This window comes from Amblyraja radiata, chromosome 7 (genome assembly GCF_010909765.2).
Source record: "Amblyraja radiata isolate CabotCenter1 chromosome 7, sAmbRad1.1.pri, whole genome shotgun sequence".
NCBI classification, from domain to species: domain Eukaryota; kingdom Metazoa; phylum Chordata; class Chondrichthyes; order Rajiformes; family Rajidae; genus Amblyraja; species Amblyraja radiata.
The window spans coordinates 61,161,419-61,182,657 of NC_045962.1; the positions used below are offsets into that span (position 1 = coordinate 61,161,419).

Below are 21,239 nucleotides of genomic sequence, written 5' to 3' on the forward strand. Positions count from 1 at the left end.
GCGCTTGACTGGATCAGGCACCACTCATAATACCTAGAGCAAAGACTGGAGTTTGAAAGCGGAGCCAAAACATGGCGACTCCTGCACGCTGGATCAGTCGACCATTTCTGTACAATTTGCTAAACAAGGATGGGAATACTGTACTGTCCGTAAGAAAATAATTTCACTGTGCGCTTGCACTTGCACATGTGACGATAAAAGCAATATTGAACCATATCGACAGCTGGGATTAAGCAAATACCTCAGAAATATACAAAAAGTAGTACACATAAGAAGGAAATCAGGAGGGCAAAAAGAGGACATGAGAAACTTTGGCAGACAAGGCAAATGAGAACCTCAGGGAATCCACAGTATACTAAGAAAAAGTGTCACAAGAGAGAGAATAGGCCCCCTCAAGGATCAGCATGATCAATTATATGTCGAGCCACAGAGATGGCTCAGATATTATGTGACTACTTCTCAATTATATTTAGTGAAGAGGAGGTCATGGAAGCAAAGGAATTGAGGGAAATGAGTGATGTGTTGGGTTATATACACATTACAAGAGGAAAGAGTAGCAGTTTAAAGAGAAGGGAAAGATATAAAAGAGACCTAGGGATAATTTCTTCACACAGATGGAAAAAGCAAGTTCGGTATTCCGACTATGCATGCCCAGGTCAAAGGTTATTATGCAGAAACATTGCTGGAAAGCAGTGGAGTTGTGTGCAAAGAGACCTTCATTTCTTCCTTTTTTCCAGCTTTGATTCTTCTAGGTAAGAAAATACTGCTTTCAGTATTTGAATTAGTTGTATTTATTGTTCCTTTGTTAAAAACTACGTTTATTTTGTCTTTTTTATTGCGTTATGCTTTGGTGAGTGAGCAAGATTGTGCTCGTCCGTGGTTGGAGACGGGCCCGGGTCTCGGGTGCTGCGGGCGCTGTTGAGTTGTTGATGGGCCATCCCCGACCCCTCCCAGGTGTCCCGTTACTGTCCGGGGGCGGCCGGAGGTGTCAGGCCGGGCTTACAGCCAGCCCGGGGAGTGGGCGCTGGCTCCGGCTCCCGGGGGGAGGGGCGTTCCCCGGCGGGCCGGGGACCGATGGCTGTGCCTCTCACCTTGTCCAGTGGCTGTCGGTTGGCCCCCTCAGTGCTGGTGTGGGCCGAGCGCCGGTCATCGGTGGGGATGTACACGGGGTGCTGCGGTGACTCAGCAGGTCAGGCGGAGGTGGCGGTTCTTCTCCACGCAGGCTGTGGTCCTGGGGCCGCTGGTGTCGTCGATACGGGGTCGCCCCGGATGTCTCCGGCCGCCCCCCAGGTGGGGATGGGACAGTCGGGGGGGGGGGGGGGGTTCGGCAGCACCTGTGGCGCCAGGGACCCTGGTTCGATCCTGGCTGCTGATGAGGCGCGGGTCTGTGTGCTCGCTCTCCCCTGTCTCCCACTCGCATCTGCCCCCTCTCTCGCGCTGTTACACCCCGCTCTCCCGCTACCTGTTCCTTTGGGGTGATGAGGAGTTGACCATTTATGGTAGTCTTTCTGGAATTGAGAATTTCATTGCTCATTCGTATTCATAGATGAGGCTGAAGAATCCCATTGCCTTGATATGAGTAGCATAGCTAAATTGGACTCAGAAACTATCATCGTTGTGTTCCAGTCTGGAATACATTAATTTTCCTATAATGTGACCATACAGCACCCCCCTTCCTCAGATTAAATATATTTTTACATATAAATTATGAATAAAGATAAGAATTTATACAGTTTCTTCAGCCAGCGCTTTGTTCGCTTTTTCTTTATGGGTGAATGACCTTTGAAAAAATCCCATGATTCCTTGCGTATTTCGGAATACCGAACTCCCTTATTGTAGTGGAGGGTACAATGAGGATGTTTAGAGGACATTTAGATTAGTATAAGGATAGAAAAGGTTTAATAAGAGTAAAATGGGAGACTGGCTCAGTTATAAAATTTGGCTGGCATGGACAAGTTGGACCAAATAACTAGTTTCTGTGCTGTATGGCTCCGAGCTGTGAAGTTGTTAAATTGCTGAACAGGCTTGTGTCCCCAAATAGCATACTTCTGTTGCTAAGCCACGTTAGTGTGCAAAGCATTACAAAAATGTTCCATATATATATAAATATACACACACACACAAACAACTTACCACAACACGATTTATTTTACGTTCAAAAAACGTTGGTAAATCCTCCCAGTTTTCTAAAATTACATCCAGAGGAATAAAACTGCAGTTTAACGGCTCTGCCTCCTAAACATAAACAGTGATAATCATTTATTAAGAATTCTAATATACTTCACATGGAATGTTGCTGCAATGTCTGCAGCAAAGATTAATAGACAGTGTATAAAGCAAACTGAATGAACTACAATTTCAAACTAAAATTTATTTCATATCGTTCTGGATAATCCAAGATTCTTTTCAAAGGCACCTTGAGAAATCATCTCTGAAAAATGTCACAAGGAGCTCACGAACTTCTTTGTTTCCCAGAATGAAACCATCTGTTTAGGTGCCTTTGCCGCATCACCTCCTTCCGTTTAACCAACAAACCATACAGTGCCCTTCATAATGTTTGGGACAAAGTCCCATCATTTATTTATTTGCCTCTGTACTCCACAATTTGAGATTTGTAATAGAAAAAATCACGTGTGGTTAAAGTGCACATTGACAGATTTTAATAAAGGTCATTCTTATACATTTTGGTTTCACCATGTAGAAATTACAACAGTGTTTATACATAGTCCCCCCCCCCCCCCCCATTTCAGGGCACCATAATGTTTGGAACCCAGCAATGTAATGTAAATGGAAATAGTCATGTTTAGTATTTTGTTGCATATCCTTTGCATGCAATGACTTCTTGAAGTCTGCGATTCATGGACATACAATACAATACAATATTTATTGTCATTTGAGCCTCAGTGAGGCTCAAATGAAACTCCGTTTCCACAGCTATACAAACAAAGACAATTTCCTACAGACATACACACAATTTAATTCACACAAACATTAGCAAAATCTTTTCTCTCCCCTGTTCTCCATTTCTCTCCCGATGTCCAAGCCCCAGGCGGGCGATGATAAGTCCCACGGCCATTTTAGGCCGTGCCGGGCGATCACCAGTTGCTGTGTGTCTTCTCTGGTGATGCTCTGCCAGGCCTGTATTGCAGCCATCGTTAGCTTATGCTTGTTTTGGGGGCTAGTCCACATCAGTTTTCTCTTCAGAATATGAAAGGCATGCTCAATTGGGCTCAGATCGGGTGATTGACTTGGCCACTCAAGAATTGACCATTTTTTAGCTTGAGTTTTTCAAAGCGTTAGCAGTACATTTGTGATCTTGCTGTAGAATAAACCGACGGCCAATGAGTTTTGAGGCATTTGTTTGAACTTGAGCAGATAGGATGCGTCTATACACTTTAGAATTCATTATGCTACTACCATCAGCAGTTGTATCATCAACACCCCTTCCACCGTGTTTCACAGATGAACTGGTATGCTTTGGATCTTGGGCAGTTCCTTCTCTATTCAATACTTTGCTCTTGCCATCACTCTGATATAACTCAATCTTCGTCTCATTTGTTCACAAGACCTTAATCCAGAACAGTGGTTGCTCTTTTAAGTACTTGGCAAACTGTAACCAGGCCATCCTATTTTTGCGGCTAACCAGTGGTTTGCATCTTGCAGTGTAGCCTCTGTATTTCCAGGTGATGGAAAGACTGAAGGAAAGACTAGGTGCTGAGAGTTCTCTTATACCTGCATTAAGGAGGCAATTAAACACACTTGAACAATTACAAACAGCCGTGAATCCATGTGTCCCAAACATTATGGTGCCTTGAAATGAGGGACTATGTATAAACACAGCTGTAATTTCTATATGATGAAAATCAAAATGTATAAAAATGGCCTTTATTAAAATCTGACAATGTGCACTTTAACCACATGTGATTTTTTTTTTCTATTACAAATCTCAAATTGTGTAGTACAGAGGCAAATAAATAAATGATGGGTCTTTGTCTCAAACATTATGGAGGGCACTGCATGTTATTGTATTCAATTGCAAGTTGGGAAAAGGGGAAGTACAATGGGATCTGGGGGTCCTTGTACATCAGTCTATGAAAGTAATCATGCAAGTACAGCAGGCAGTGAAGAAAGCGAATGGCTTTGGCCTTTATAACAAGAGGAATCGAATATAGGAGCAAAGAGGTCCTTCTGCCGTTGTACAGAGCCCTAGTGAGACAACACCTGCAGTATTGTGTGCAGTTTTGGTCCCCTAATTTGAGGAAGGACATTCTTGCTATTCAGGGAGTGCAGCGTAGGTTTACAGGGTTAATTCCCGGGATGGTGGGACCGTCATATGCTGAGAGAATGGAGCAGTTGGGTTTGTACACTCTGGAGTTTAGAAGGATGAGAGGTTATCTCATTGAAACATATAAGATTGTTAAGGGCTTGGACACGCTAGAGGCAGGAAACATGTTCCCCATGTTGGGGGAGACCAGAACCAGGGGCCAGTTTAAAAATAAGGAGTAAGCCATTTAGAACGAGGAAACACTTTTTCTCACAGAGAGTGGTGAGTCTGTGGAATTCTCTGCCACAGAGGGCGGTGGAGGCAGGTTCCCTGGATGCTTTCAAGAAAGAGCTAGATAGGGCTCTTAAAAAAAAGCAGAGTCAGGGGAAATGGGGAGAAGACAGGAACGGGGTACTGGTTGGGGATGATCAGCCGAATGGCCTACTCCTGCACCTATTGTCTATTGCTAAACGAAAATGCTGATGCTTTATGTAGAATCGATTTTATGCATTTTTCAAGAATAATGACTAAAATATACACTCAAATAACATCGCTGTACAAAACTCATTAAAAAAACTCTACAGTGCATGTGCATTGCTGGCAAGGCCAGTAATTATTATTTTTCTCCCCTTCATAAAATGGTGGTGGAGGGCCTTTTCTTTGACACCAGATTTTTTTGCAATCTGTGGATAAATAGGTTTTTGCTTTCAGTGTTAAGATTTTCTTAGGGATGTTATTGCTCAAGGGGCCCTTGAACTGCACAAAATAAAAATGACATGTAATAAGTTTGTAATGCCATCTCAAAATGGCACAAAACCAGCACTTTCCAAAATAATTTAAATACATTACATCTTCCTTCCATTACAATAATCATCAGCTTAATTTCCATTTTTCTTCACATTTACACTATTTTATTTAAGCATTTTCCTTTAAAATAACAGCATTGGTTTCCTGGCAGCAGCCTGATTTATTGCTCCATGATTAAAATGGTTAAGCGAGAATCAAAATCAAATTGTCTTCTTGGGAGAGATGTCTCAGTTTCAAGTCCAAGACAGTGGATGCGGCTTAAATTCAGATTAACTTATACACTGGAGGGACAGGAGATGGGAAACTAAGGAGCAGTGTTCTAAATTCATTTCAAAAATGATATGAGATATTTTCTGTTTAAATCAGTCACTGCCATGAAATTGAGTGAAGTGTTGATGATATGTATTGTACTCATCTATATTACTAAATCTCTGTTCTTGACCGCTTTTGGCCTTCTGTGCTGCGATTTCCGAGAGAACGCCGCCACCTACGGCCGTCATTTTTGGCCACCTCGCTCAGAGCCCCCCTCCGCCACATGTGTGCCGAGGATTTTTCCCGTCGATGAAAAATGACAGAGATATTAATGTTTTTACAAAATTCCCCATTCTCTCTGCTGCCCCTGCTGGAGGGAGGGGGAGGGACTATAAAACCAGGAAGTGGTGTGCCTCAATCCGTCTCTGCAAGTGGTGTGCCTCAATCAGTCTCTGCAAGTGGTGTGCCTCAATCAGAGCTCTGAATAACACTGAACAAATGTCTCCACAGCTGTGAGTACCCATAATGTGGTTTGAAAATGAAAATATGGTTAGAGGAAAAAAGCACTGCCTGCAAATGGTTGTTTGGGTTGAAGTAAAAAGGCCCCCTCTCCTCTCCCCACCCCCTCTCCTCTCCCCCCCTCTCCTCTCCCCCCCTCTCCTCTCCCCCCCTCTCCTCTCTCCCCTCCCCCCCTCTCCTCTCTCCCCCCCTCTCCTCTCTCCCCCCCTCTCCTCTCCCCCCCCCTCTCCTCTCCCATCCCATTCCCTCCCCTCCTCTCTCCTCTCCTCCCCCCTCTCCTCCCCCCCCCTTCTCCCTCTCCTCCCCCACCGTCCCTCCCCTAAACCCCCCTCCCCTCCACACACCCCTACCCTCCACCCTCCCTGCTCCCCCTCTCCTCACCCCCCTTTTAGCACACCCTCTCTCTTCCCTCCACCCTCCCTGCTCCCCACCTCACCCCCCTCTCTCTCCCCTCACTCTCACCCTCTCTCTCCTCCCTTCCTCCCCCACCTTTCCCCCCTCACCCACCTCCCTCTTATCCTCCTCTCCACCCCCCTATCCCTCTTGCCCCTCTCTCTGTGTCTCCGTCTCTCTCTCTGTCTCTGCCCCATCTCTCTCTGCCCTCACTCTCTACCCCCGCCCGCCCCCCCTCTCTAGACGTGACTGCAAGTTGGAGGCTATGCGTCAGTAGATAGGGTGGTTATGAGGTAAAAGGAGCAAATTAATAATATTAATATAATATCAAGGGGGTAATTAGCGTGAGTGCGTGTGTGTGTGATGCTGCGTGCCGCCTCCCCCCCCCCCCCCACAACCACACGTTGGGGGAACAGACCCAATGGGTCTGCACTTGGTCTAGTTTATTCTATAAAACTAACTGAAACAGATAGATGTCATTGTATTCAGTTATAATATTATCTGTGACCTTGTAATAAGTGTTTGCATACTTTCAACAAGGTAAAAGAGGCCCCAGAAGTGGAGCACATTAATCAAGACAGATAATATAATGCGACAGTGAGGAAAAGCGATTGCTGGGGATATCACCCTTTGACAAAATGCGAAAATTATCTCCTGTCAGCCCCATTGATTGAATGATCTTCAGGCATTATTCAGAGACGGGAGTTCTTAAATTTGCTGATATTTATCATTTAACCAATATCACTAAAAACTGATTATCTAACTTTTTATCTCAATGCTGTCTACTATGCCATGTTAGTCTGCAAGATAACAATGCTCAAGGCTTAATAACTAGTTATTTAGGAATAAACAAGCATAAAAGCAACAGCAAAGAAATAAATGCAAGCTTTTTCTCTGAGACAAAGTCTAGAAAAAAACAGAACAATTCCTTTCACTGGAAATATAACAATCTTGAACAGATGCTAGATGATTTTCATTTCATGATTACAGTTTGTATTTGCCTCTGATAATCAAATTAGAAGTTTGCTGCTGATTTTCCTAATTGTTGTTCGATTAGTTATTAGATTCCTTATTTGTTACAGATGTATGGCACATTTTATCACAGAATTGTAGCAAGCACTTAAATATGGGGATGAAAAGTCTAACAATACCTTTGTGTGGAGATGGATTCTATCAGTGTTCTTGCTTGCAAAATACATAAAGCCATCAAAATCTGGAATGTCACTTGGGGTGTCATGCTGTTCTGCACCAGAAAGGTTTAAGTGTTAATTTGGGAAGAAATGTCATGATCAGTTCCTTTCTCAAGAGGAAATACAGATAGAACTGGAAAAAAAAACACTTTCACATATGCTAGGAAGGAATAATATGCTAGTAAAGTAAGTTTCTAAAAATATTTTGAACTGTCACAAATACACATATGGTGTGATGACAGAATTGTACATCATGCAATTGAAATACCTATTGACGTAATTTGATTAAGTTACTGGGGGGCAAATGAACCACAGTACTATATCACAGTAAGAAATCAATACATTCAAGATAGAGGAAGAATTGAGCAAGGGATGCTTGGAATTTATGGGAATTATTTTATTAAAATCACAACTCGAGATGTTAAAATCGAATAATCTGATTCGGAGGTCTTGAGAGGCTTTTGAACCAGATAACAGGAACACAAATGATCAGATAATCCCATTTATATAGCCTACAACCAAGCTACATGAACGACAGATAAACCCCACCCACTGACCTTATCTCCCCAGATCCTGCATACCTTTCTTTTCATTCCTCTCATCCCAATCACCAGTTCCTTTCACCCTTCTCCATTCTGCCAAGATGCATTACAGAAACAAAGAAAATAGGTGCAGGAGGAGGCCATTCGGCCCTTCGAGCCAGCACCGCCATTCATTGTGATCATGGCTGATCGTCCCCTATCAATAACCTGTGCCTGCCTTTTCCCCATATCCCTTGACTCCACTAGCCCCTAGAGCTCTATCTAACTCTCTTAAATCCATCCAGTGACTTGGCCTCCACTGCCCTCTGTGGCAGGGAATTCCATAAATTCACAACTCTCTGGGTGAAAAAGTTTTTTCTCACCAGTCTTAAATGACTTCCCCTTTATTCTAAGACTGTGGCCCCTGGTTCTGCACTCGCCCAACATTGCGAACATTTTTCCTGCATCTAGCTTGTCCAGTCATTTTATAATTTTATTTGCTTCTATAAGATGCCCCCTCATCCTTCTAAACTCCAGTGAATACAAGTCTAGTCTTTTCAATCTTTCCTCATATGACAGTCCCGCCATCCCAGGGATCAATCTCGTCAACCTACGCTGCACTGCCTCAATCACAAGGATGTCCTTCCTCAAATTAGGAGTTTGTTTGTTTGTTTTTTTGCACAAAGTCCACGAGCATTGCCACTTTTCATTTCACTGCACATCTCATATGTGTATGTGACGAATAAACTTGACTTGACTTGACAAAAATGTACACAATACTCCAGATGTGGTCTCACCAGAGCCCTATACAACTGCAGAAGAACCTCTTTACTCCTATACTGAAATCCTCTTGTTATGAAGGTCAACATTCCATTAGCTTTCTTCACTGCCTGCTGTACCTGTTAGCCAACTTTCAGTGACTGGTGTACAAGGACGCCCAGGTCTCGCTGCACCTCCCCCTTACCTAACCTAACCCCATTGAGATAATAACCTGCCCCCTTGTTTTTGCCGCCAATGTGGATAACCTCACATTTATCTATATTATACTGCATCTGCCCACTCACTCAACCTGTCCAGGTCACCCTGCAACCTCCTAACATCCTCTTCACAGTTCTCACTGCCACCCAGCTTTGTGTCATCCACAAACTTGCTCCTAATTCCCTCTTCCAAATCATTAATATATATGGTAAACAGTTGTGGCCCCAACACCGAGCCTTGCGGCACTCCACTCGCCACTGCCTGCCATTCTGAAAAGGACCCGATCACTCCTACTCTTTGCTTCCGGTCTGCCAACCAATTTTCTATCCATGTCAACACTCTACCCCCAATACCATGTGCACTAATTTTAGTCACCAGTCTCCCGTGACACTTCCAATTTAACCTTCTCCTTCTCAAATTGCAGATTGATACTAATGATATTATGATCACTACCCCCAAGCGGTTCCTTTACCTCGAGTTCTCATATCATATCTGGTTCATTGGACAACACTAAATCCAGAATTCCCTTTTCTCTGGTCGGCTCCATTACAAGCTGCTCTAAGAATCCATCTCGGAGGCATTCTACAAACTCTCTTTCTTGGGGTCCTGAACCAACCTGATTTTCCCAGTCTACCTGCATATTGAAATCCCCCATCACCATAGTGGCATTACCTTTGTTACATGCAAGTTTTAACTCCTGCTGCAACTTGCACCCTACATTTGGGCTACTATTTGGGGGTCTGTAGATAACACCAATTAGTGTCTTCTTACCTTTACAATTCCTCAACTCACTCAACAGTGACTCCACCTCGTCAGTCCCTATGTCTTCCCTCGCAAGGGACTGAATTCGATCCCTCACCAGCAGAGCTACCCCCCCTCCTCTGCCCACCTGCCTGTCCTTTCTATAGGATACTAGACCAAGTGCAGACCCGTTGGGTCTGCTCCCCCAACGCAGCCGTTCCCTACCCGTAGCCCCCACGGGAGACGTGGTCCTCCAACTCTAGCACTCAGCAGTGCGGCTGTTTTTAAATGGCGTCTTTGAGGCGAGAGGCGGGCGCCAGCAGCCGTTATGGTCGCTGGCCAGCAGGAGGCGACAAAATGAGTGAGTGGGGGGTGCGGAGAAGGATTTTATTAAAAATGTGTACATAAACACGACGAAATTTAATCAGGAGTGGATACTTAAAATGAAAAGTGAAATCTCTACCGAAATGGAAAAAATCTGGGTGTTTCTGCTTCTGGTGTTGGCATAGCAACGAATCAAAGGCTGGCACCCACAAGTCAGTCAGAAACACACACACACACACACACAGTTTTAATATTATTTATAGATATAACCCTGAATATTAAGTTCCCAGGCCCGATCCTCCTGCAGCCACGTCTCAGTAGACACGGGATATCCTTTTTCCCTGTGGCTATCAAACTGTACAATTCTTCCCCCTTCTGTCATGGGGTAGACTGACTCCCCCTCCCAGTCCATAATCTTTGCACATCCCCAATCCCTTCCACTCGTCACTTTAATTTCATGTTTCATGTATCTTGTGTTTTATGACAGTTGGCAGTCCAATTTCCACTGTGGGATAAATAAAGTTCTATCGTATCGTACTCATCATCCACCTATCCCAGCTCCTGGTCCCCCACTGAATATAGTCTATTCTGGAAATAAAAAAATAAATTATTTGTATAATTTCCTTTAATTAGCTGTAGGTGCAAAATAAACTAATTACCTGGTAAATGACGATACTCATTATTGGAACTCGGTTCACTTATGGTAAATGCTTCGCTGCTTCTGTCAATGTTGATAGATGCAAGGGTTTCTTCAGATGTTACTGTACTGCAGTACTTCACTGCACGATTTATCTGCTCAGCAGGTTTATTTGATTCTCGTTTTTCAGCATTTTCTAGGTCAGAATGGACTGTACATTCTGTCTGGGGTTGAGTCCCAGCTTGACATTCATTTTCACTTGGATTTGTCTGACAGGATACATGTTGTTCTTTTTGATTGCCTGTGTTAGCAAAAACCCCTGCGTGAAAGATTGCTCTGGACAACTCGAGTATTTACCATTTCTTGATAAATGCAAAAGTCAGTAAGAACCTCTAATAACATATTGATCACTTCACCGTAAAATTAATTTTTAAAGGATCTTAATTTTTTCCCACATCATTAAAAAAGCCAACTATTTTTTGAATAAAACTCAGTCTTTTTCTACACAGCTGTAGGTGGTCTATGTTTCACAGCCACACACCCAGAAGCGAAGAATTAATATGCAATGGATTAGCACCTCAGCACGAGTGTTTGTTTTTATTCTTCCATCTTTGATGTCTGTGGTGTATGTCTTGGCATCTCATGGAAGGAAAAACAAATTCTAACGTGACAACCCTCTCAGAACTGGATGCCAAGCATCCCAGCATTCATCAAGGAAGTACGCCTTCTTCACTGGCTCAGGCATGTGCTCAGTATAAGAGATGGGGCATCCAAGAATATACCAGATGCAGACGTGGCCTGAGCCAAAATTTGACTTAGATATTCAAAGCTCTTTTAAAGATATTTGAACGAGGGACATTGTTGCCTTCAAGATAGAATATGGCATGGGAAACTGTAGCTGATGACAGAAGCAAATGGGGACCACAGAGTGTAGGTTGGGCGTGACAAGTTTCAACAGTTCCACAGAAGATGCTACATTGGTGGCAAGATAATGGATGGTCCTAAATCATTAGATACAGATCTTTCCAGGATCTGCTTATTTAGTCATCAGTGGAATTATAGCATAAAAAATAGCCTCACTACAACATGAAATCTGCATATTCTTTACCTCCTGCTAGTCAATAAAAGCCCAAGTTTTATGTTGTTCTAATAACATATGGAGATAAGTACACCCAATAGGACATTTACAAAATAGTCTTACCAAATTCTGTGAGAGTTTCGCACATTTCACAGTAAGACAAAAATGCACTATTAACATAGGTGCAAGTGGTACAGTTCCATGTTTTCTTAATTTGATGCAATTTTCTTGCGGTAACTGATGTTCCATCCGATAACTGTTGAGTTCTTTGAACACTTAATGTCCCTGGTAGTGACCCAACTTTGGGTTGTCTCTTTTTTGTACTTGCGCAGATTTGGGATTCTTTACATAAAGATTTAAATCGTTTTGTCTGTGGCTCCATGTCAGCTGTCAGGAAGAGCTTGCTGCTACTTGTCTTACACTTCTTTTCATTCACATTTTCTCCAGCTTCTCTTGCATTTATTTTGTCCAGTTCTCTTTGCGGCTGCTGAAATAATTCTGGGGAATTTGGAAATTCTCCTGGCTCAATTACATCAGGAAGCTGGCAGGGGTGCCCATCTTGAGATGTTCTTTTGCGTTTCTCTGCAGAGCCAGGTTTTGATGAAAAGAATGAGCGGATATCATGTTGTTTTTCTTTCTCAAACTAAATAAAAGAACCAAAGGCAACATAAGGAAAAACATATTTTTATGCAGCGAGTGTAACTGAAATGCAAAGGTGTGGAGGCAGATTCAACTGTGACTTTCAAAAAGGGAATTTGATCATTACTTGAAAGAAGTGCAAAGCAATGTGTAAAGTGTGGGGGAGTGGGACTAGCTGTGTTCCTCTTTGCAAAAAGTTAACAAACTGAAAATCCACCTTTTAGAGCTTTGGGCATTTTATGATTACTTTCAAATGAAGACTTTAGATCAACCTACCAAGAAAACTAGCCATCCATGAAGCTAAAGGAATGCTATTGTTAGCTCCCTTATTTATGAGACATAGTTGGGAATGCAAGTATATACACAAGCATCTTGGGCTCTCAGATCTAGTCTATGACCGGTGCCATACTGAGGGGATGCTGCACTGAAACTGCTGCTGTTTCTTGAGTGAGATGGCAAAGCAAAAAAACAACTGCTCTTTCAAATGGGCTAAGTAGATTCAAGAGTTCTTTTTCACAGAGCAGTGGAGTTATCCCAATTTCAGACCAATATTTGTTTGATAAATATTTTGAAAATATTATCAGGCCATTATACATTTGCTGTTTATGAGAGCATCCTGTAAGGATGTAGCCTGATGGCCTTACTAAGTTACATAAACTACAATAGGAGGTGTCTACATTCTGAAAAACCTGAACTTTATCATCTATTGTAAACATCAGTATCCTTATTTTCCACATTTCACAAGGCATTGATAAACCTCGTGTTCATGACACGTTGAGCACAATAAGGATTGCCAATAAAATAATAGCAAGATCACTTTTCATATGTACAAAATCAAAATAATCAACAAAAGGTGATGTTGTCACAACGTAAATTAACAGCTTCCAATTTACACAGCTATTAATACAGTTAAGAACCTTATAGTCCAGAATAGCAAGATCTCTGCTATTTTTTATTTATAATTGACTCAAGCTTGCAATGAGGTCATCAGATGTTATTCAGGTTGCCGTATTTGGGAAGACGGATAAATAAATCACAGAACTTACGTCATTACAATACGTAAACATCTTCAACTCCCGCAGAAAAACTTTAAATAGCTTTGAAACAGAATGCACCGCAAGAGACTCTTTTTCTTAAGAAAGTGCTAGTTTTATTCTAAAACGCAGTTATAATCTAAAAAAAACCTCAAATATGTATATAAAATAAAAGATAAAGGCTTTGAACCTGGATGGTTGCATCATCATTTCTCAGGTATGAAATGGATGCCCAAGGGTCCAATGTGGTAACAGGTTTTGCATATCTTTCATGGGGAAAGAATGTACAATTATATGTAAACATATAAAATTATGAAAGGACTGGACAAGCTAGATGCAGGAATAATGTTCTCAATGTTGGGCGAGTCCAGAACCAGGGGCCACAGTCTTAGAATAAAGGGGAGGTCATTTAAGACTGAGGTGAGCAAAAACTTTTTCACCCAGAGAGTTGTGAATTTATGGAATTCCCTGCCACAGAGGGCAGTGGAGGCCAAGTCACTGGATGGACTTAAGAGAGAGTTAGATAGAGCTCTAGGGACAAGTGGAGTCAAGGGATATGGGGAGAAGGCAGGCACGGGTTATTGATAGGGGATGATCAGCCAAGATCACGATGAATGGCGCTGCAGGCTCGAAGGGCTGAATGCCTCCTCCTGCACCTATTTTCTATGTTTCTATGTTTGCTGTGAGCCAAAATTACTCGAAAACATTAGAACAGTAAAATACATTTTTGAAAGGGGCTTTCAGTTTGTGAATCCACAGGGTTCAATTATCTGCTTTATACATTTGCTCAAATGTAATCCGCAGATGTAATAATCAAATGTAATATTTAGTAGGCATATGTTGCCATAAAGATTAATTGCAGGTCTGCTTAGCTGAGAGGTAACTTTTGACTTTGAGTGCTTTGGGGAAAACTTTGCTGATGGTATATTTTGTTTTATTTATTGGTGGTGCTCTGAGCGGGAGCACAGATGAAGACATTGAGCATTCCTGTAGCAATTCTTGTAAACTTGATTTGGCTTTGTGAACTTGATTCGGCACTCAGCTAAATGTACCTCATAATGGAGGCAATGGTGGCAATTGTGCCTTCAAATTACTATTTAGGGTGGCTGGTGCATACTTTGCTCTCTTCACCCACTAGTCTTAGCCATTGTCCAGACTAGAAGTAGTAAATGATGAATGGGAACAGCAATGAGTAATAACCCCTAAAGAACAACAATCTTGAAACAACGCTAATGGTTGCCACAAAAATTGTTTAGAGATTGTGTATCATTGTTGAATAATTGAATGTAAGACATGAGATTTACTCTTACATATTCATTCTTGGTAAGTTTGGCATTGTTGGGAAGGCCAGCATTTATTGTACATCCTTAAATGCCATCAAGAAGGTGGTGATGGTGAACAACCTTCTTGAAATTCAGCAGCCCTACTGGGTTAAGTCCACCCTCAATGTTGTGGATTAGGGAATTCCAGGGATTAGGCTGTATGACAATGAAGGAATGGTGATAAATTTCCAAGTCAGCATGTTATGCAAATGGAGGGGAACCTGCAATGGTGTTGCTCCCATAAGATTGTACCCTTGCCTTTCTTAGTGGTAGAGGTTGCAGGTTTAGAAGTTGCTTTTGAACTAACCAGGTAAGTAAATGCAGTGGGTTTTGCTGATGGTACACGCTGCAGCCTGAGTGTACCCAGAGTGACCATTGAAAGTGGTGGATTTGGGTGTGGAGGGAGGGGGTGGTTCGATGAAGTGGGCTGTTTTGTCTTGAGTGCTGTTGGAGTTGCACCTTCAAAGTAAGTGGACAGTGTTCCATCCTATCCCCAACGTACCATGTGGATAATGAAGAGATTGAGGTATTAGGTGTCACATGCCACAGGTTATCCAGTCTGCAACTGGCTGCAATGAGGTCAGTAGCCACATTATAGTCAGAGAATTGTATAGCAGAGAAAGAAAGTCTGTGAACCTACAAGTCCTAGTCCAGCAAACATCTATTTACACCAATCCCATTTTATTCTCACCACATTCCTATCAAATCCCCCCAGATTTTACCTCTAACCTATACACATGCAACAAATTACAGTAGCCAGTTAACCTACCACCGTGCATGTCTTTTGAACGTGGGGGGAATCCAGAACACCCTGTGTAGAATCCCGCACAAGGGGGGGGGGGGGGGGGGGGGGGGGGGGGGAGGATCTTGGATTCTCTACACACATGGCATCTTTCTGACTGAAGATGGTTCCGCATGTTGCAGCCTTGTCTTTCGTACTGGCCTCTGGGCCCTGTTATCCTTTACAATAAGTGTTCTTGGAGCCTCCTTCTCCCTTTAACTGATCCATGTGTCCCCACCATTTGGAAGAATTCCAAGTCTTCATCTGATTTGTTGGCTGGAAGACCACTTAGCTCTGTCTAATGCATATCATTTTGTCAGCTATTGTGCCTGTAGGTCGTGCTGCAGCTTCGCCGGTTTAGCACCGTGTCAATAAGTATACCTGCAGCTGCTGCAGATATGCCCAGCGGCATTTCTCACTGAGCTCGGGGCTAATTTTAACGCTAAAAGTTGGGGATATGTCAAGCGACAGTGCACCAATTACCCAGACTCAAGCAGTCAATAATTACCAAATGCATGCATGTCCCATTACACATCTGGTTGGAAATTGAATTTCTAATGCTTCTGCACGGTCATGTGTCACGTTCCTGTGTGCCAGACTAAAAGTACAGTTAAATTTATCATTTCATTTTTTGGCTATATCACTTTGATCTGAAATTATGAACCCCACCCATCGTTCCCTTAAAAAATAATAAAGGATAATAATAATAATAATAATAATAATAATAATAATAATAATAATAATAATTATTATTATAATAATAAAGGAACATCTTAAATTTCAAAATAATTTTTTTGTCATAAGGATATCCAAATACATTGAATACAATTTACGTTGATAACTGAACAAAATTGTCAACTGCAATCGGATTTCATGGATTATTGCGATGGAATTTTAAAACACGACAGTGCCCTCCATAATGTTTGGGACAAAGACCCATCATTTATTTATTTGTCTCTGTACTCCACAATTTGAGATTTGTAATAGAAAAAAAATCACGTGGTTAAAATTGTCAGATTTTATTAAAAGCCATATTTAAATATTTTGGTTTCACCATGTATAAATTACAGCTGTGTATATACATAGTCCCCCCATTTCAGGGCATCATAATGTTTGGGACACATGGCTTCACAGGTGTTTGTAATTGTTCAGGTGTGTTTAATTGCCTCCTTAATGCAGGTATAAGAGAGCTCTCAGCGCCTAGTCTTTCCTCCAGTCTTTGGAAACTTTTATTGGTGTTTCTCAACATGAGGACCAAAGTTGTGCCAATGAAAGTCAAAGAAGCCATTATGAGACGGAGAAACAAGAATAAAACTTAGAGACATCAGCCAAACCTTAGGCTTACCAAAATCAACTGTTTGGAACATCACTAAGAAGAAAGAGAGCACTGGTGAGGTTACTAATCACAAAGGGACTGGCAGGCCAAGGAAGACCTCCACAGCTGATGACAGAAGAATTCTCTCTATAATAAAGAAAAATCCCCAAACACCTGTCCGACAGATCAGAAACACTCTTCAGGAGTCAGGTGTGGATTTGTCAATGAACTCTGTCCGCAGAAGACTTCATGAACAGAAATACGGAGGCTACACTGCAAGATGCAAACCACTGGTTAGACGCAAAAATAGGATGGCCAGGTTACAGTTTGCCAAGAAGTACTTAAAAGAGCAACCACAGTTCTGGAAGAAGGTCTTGTGGACAGATGAGACGATGATTAACATATCAGAGTGATGGCAAGGGCAAAGTATGGAGGAGAGAAGGAACTGCTCAAGATCCAAAGCATACCACCTTATCTGTGAAATACAGTGGTGGAGGTGTCATGTTCAGGTCATGTATGGCTGCTGAAGGTACTGGCTCACTTATCTACATTGATGATCCAACTGCTGACGGTAATAGCATAATGAATTCTGAAGTGTATAGACACATCCCTATCTGCTCAAGTTCAAACAAATGCCTCAAAACTCATTGGCCGCCGGTTCATTCTACAGCAAGACAATGATCCCAAACATACTGTTAAAGCAACAAAGGAATTTTTCAAAGCTAAAAAATAGTCAATTCCTGAGTGGCCAAGTCAATCACCCAATCTGAACCCAATTGAGCATGCCTTTTATATGCTGAAGAGAAAACTGAAGGGGACTAGCCCTCCAAACAAGCATAAGCTAACGATGGCTGCAATACAGGCCTGGCAGAGCATCACCAGAGAAGACAAAAAGCAACTGGTGATGTCCATGAGTCGCAGACTTCAAGCAGTAATTGCATGAAAAGGATATGCAACAAAATACTAAACATGACTACTTTCATTTACATGACATTCAGGGTCCCAAACATTATGGTGCCCTGAAATGGGGGGACTATGTATAAACACTGCTGTAATTTCTATATGGTGAAGCCAAAATGTATAAAAATGGTCTTTATTAAAATCTGACAATGTGCACTTTAACCACATGTGATTTTTTTACTATTACAAATCTCAAATTGTGTAGTACAGAGGCAAATAAATAAATGATGGGTCTTTGGCCTAAACATTATGGAGGGCACTGCATGCACACTGATCTTTTTTTCTCTCTCTAGTTTATATTGTTTACAGTGCGCCATGTTTATATATTCTGTTGTGCTGCAGCAGGTAAGAATTTCATTGTTCTATCTGGGACATGCCAATAAAACACTCTTTTTTCTATTACAAATCTCAAATTGTGGAGTACAGAGGCAAATAAATAAATGACGGGTCTTTGTCCCAAACATTATGGAGGGCACTGTATATGCGGGCAAATCTCTGTGGAAACGAAAGAGCCAAAGAAAGACAGCTTGAGGAAATACTTTGTAAATTACAGCAAGCATTTTAGATTTATGGCCGTGAATGCGAACACAAATCATATTGTTCTAATAATGTCATAATCCAAGAGTGGCCACCGTAGGTTTTTAGCTTCAGTAAAACCTGTAACTTGAATTGGTGCTTTAATTAACATATTATTCCTTTTGAAAAAGTTTTTTTTCTTTCTAGACTGTAATAGAAAAATAGAAGCAATAAAGATGATGCGATACATGAAAGTGATAGTGTACAAACAGTTGACATATCAGATTTTACTTATTATACTGCTTTACCACAATGTACTCAGACAACATTGCAGTTAGTAATTGCTTATGAATATTAGTACTTAAATTTCATAGGAGATCATATTCTTACATGGGTGAAGACCACTTCATCATGAGATTCAGGTAAATTTTCATTTGGCACCCAGGCCAAAGCGGTATTTAAAAAATCCCATTTTTCTTTATCTCCTTCTTCGACCACCAAACGTTGCTTCAATCCATTCAAGGTGTTACTGGTAACCTTAGTCTGTAAGTGTGGAAATTAAAATAGTTTATTTCCATATACTAATTATTGAACAAATGTATTTATACTAATCCTATTAATTTCTTCTTTTAATAAACAATTTTTATTTAAACTTCAGATCTCCAGTAGTTAGTTTATTGCTCTATTTAAGTCCAAGAAGGTAGCATTCAGCCCTTTGAGTCCATCCCAAAGCCCAGGGGAACCCATGAGTCCCATTCAGTCTCCTTATTTCCCTGTACTCATGCAACTTACCCTCCTCTCACATGTGCTTTAAACATCCCCTTCCTTTTCACTCTTCCTGCCCTCAGTCTAGATTGAACAGCAGTTTACAGTGGCCAACAAATTCACCAACATGTTTTAGGATTGTCAAGAGTCAAGAATGTTTTATTGTCATGTGTTCCGGATAGAACAATGAAATTCTTACTTGCTGCAGCATAACAGAATATGTAAACATAGTACACTGTAAATAATATGATAAACGAGAGAAAAAAATGCAGTGCGTATACACACATACCCACAAGTACACACACACACACACATATAATAATAATAATAGTAATATACATTATTGTCATTGTAAATACATACAACGATATTTCAGGTGCACTGCCCGAGCGGAGCTCCAGCGTATCAGATAAATAATAACGAATAATAAAAACGGCAAGAAAACGTCGTCATAATGTGCAATATTTCACAGTACAGTGTTGTGGCAGTACCAAATATTGGCTATGGGGGGGCTGTGTGTTCAGTGCAGAGTTCAGAGTAGTGATGGCCTTGGGGTAGAAACTGTTTGTTAATCTTGATGGACCTGTAACGCTTTCCTGAGGGCAGAAGGGCAAACAAGTGATGCGCGGGATGAGATAAGTCCTTTAGTATGCGTGATGCCTTCCGCAGGCAACAAGAGCTATAGATCTCTTCCAGGGCAGGCCGGTGTGTGTTGGTGATCTTCTGGGCTGTATTGATGACTCTCTGCAGAGCCTTCTTGTCAGCCGCAGAACTGTTGCCATACCACACCAGGATGCCATGTGTCAGGACACTCTCTATGGAGCAATGGTAGGATGACACTAGCAGCTGTTGTGGCAAGTTGACTTTCCTGAGTGATCTTAGGAAGTAAAGCTGTTGTTGTGCCTTCTTTACCAGGGAGTGCGTGTTAGTTGACCACCTGAGATCTGCCGAGATGTGGGTGCCCCGGAACCTGAAACTGGAGACTCTGTCCACTCTTTCTCCATTTATGTGCAGTGGGGGATGGTCACCCTGCTTCTTCCTGAAGTCAATGATGAGCTCTTTTGTTTTTTTTGTATTGAGTGCTAAGTTGTTCTCTGAGCATCAGCCTATTAACCTGTGTACCTCCTCCCTCTAAACTGACCTAAGCTGACTAGTCGCCCTCAATGATCAGCCCCGCCACTGTTGTGTTGTCTGCAAATTTTATGATGGTGTTCGTGCTGTGGGTCGGTATGCAGTCGTAGGTATAGAGGGAGTAGAGGAGAGGACTCAGCACACAGCCTTGTGGAGCTCTTGTCAGAGTGGGGGAGTCCCATCCTGACTGACTGCGGCCGGTCCCTAAGGAAGTCCTTAATCCATAGGCAGATGTTGTGTTCGAAGCCTAGGTCAGACAGCTTGGAGACCAGTCTACTGGTGCGATTGTGTTGAATGCAGAAATACACAAATAGCAGTCATGCGTATGCTCCCCGTTGTTCTAGGTGGAGCAGTACAGTATGGAGGGCAGTGGCAATGGCGTCGTCAGTTCATATGTTTGCTTTGTACGCATATTAGTGTGGATCCATATTTGATGGGAGAGCGGCCTTGATGTGTTTAACGACCGATCTCTCCAGGCACTTCATAATTATTGGTGTTAGTGCAACCGGCCTGTAGTCGTTGAGGCAGGTTATGGCTGTCTGCTCTGGAAGGGGGACTATTTCCGATGTTTTTAGGCATGTGGGAACCATGCATTGTGCCAGGGATTTATAGAAATTATTTGTAAATACGTCGGTTAACTCAACAGCGCAGTCTCTGAGAACCCGTCCTGGGATCCGCTCGGACCGGCTGCCTTCCGTATGTTACCACTCCGGAGTGTGTGTATGACATCAACAGTCTGTATTGTAGTGACAGATTTTCATATCATTCAAGGAATCTTTCCTCTAGTCACTATGATTGAAGACAGTGGTTTAGGAGATAATCGATACGCATTCACAAGCTCTCCACGAGACATTCAATGCCGTCGAAAGATAAATCCTCTAAACACAGTCTCTTAATTAATAGTGTCTTTATTGTTGTAGTAAAAACAGTAAGATATTCATCCAAACTTCTTCTTGTTTAAGTACATTTTGACCTTACTCGTAGTCAAACTCGTGCATGATCGAAAGCTGTGGCCTCTCCCCCATGCTTCTTCAAACTAAACTAATTACTAGGGCGTCTCCGCATGAATCCC

General features: G+C 42.1%; 1 protein-coding gene across 3 annotated transcripts in view; it reads right to left on the bottom strand.

Moving 5' to 3' along the window:
* Nucleotides 1-21,239, bottom strand: part of zranb3 (zinc finger RANBP2-type containing 3) — a 107,649-nt gene that overhangs the window by 10,822 nt on the left and 75,588 nt on the right. For all 3 annotated transcript variants that reach the window (XM_033024660.1, XM_033024661.1, XM_033024662.1), the window contains 5 exons: nt 18,662-18,814; nt 11,828-12,347; nt 10,649-10,927; nt 7,387-7,478; nt 2,134-2,235 (listed from right to left, as the gene is read on the bottom strand). In XM_033024660.1, coding sequence (XP_032880551.1) covers nt 2,134-2,235; nt 7,387-7,478; nt 10,649-10,927; nt 11,828-12,347; nt 18,662-18,814 — 1,146 coding nt within the window. The remainder of the gene's footprint in view (nt 1-2,133; nt 2,236-7,386; nt 7,479-10,648; nt 10,928-11,827; nt 12,348-18,661; nt 18,815-21,239) is intronic.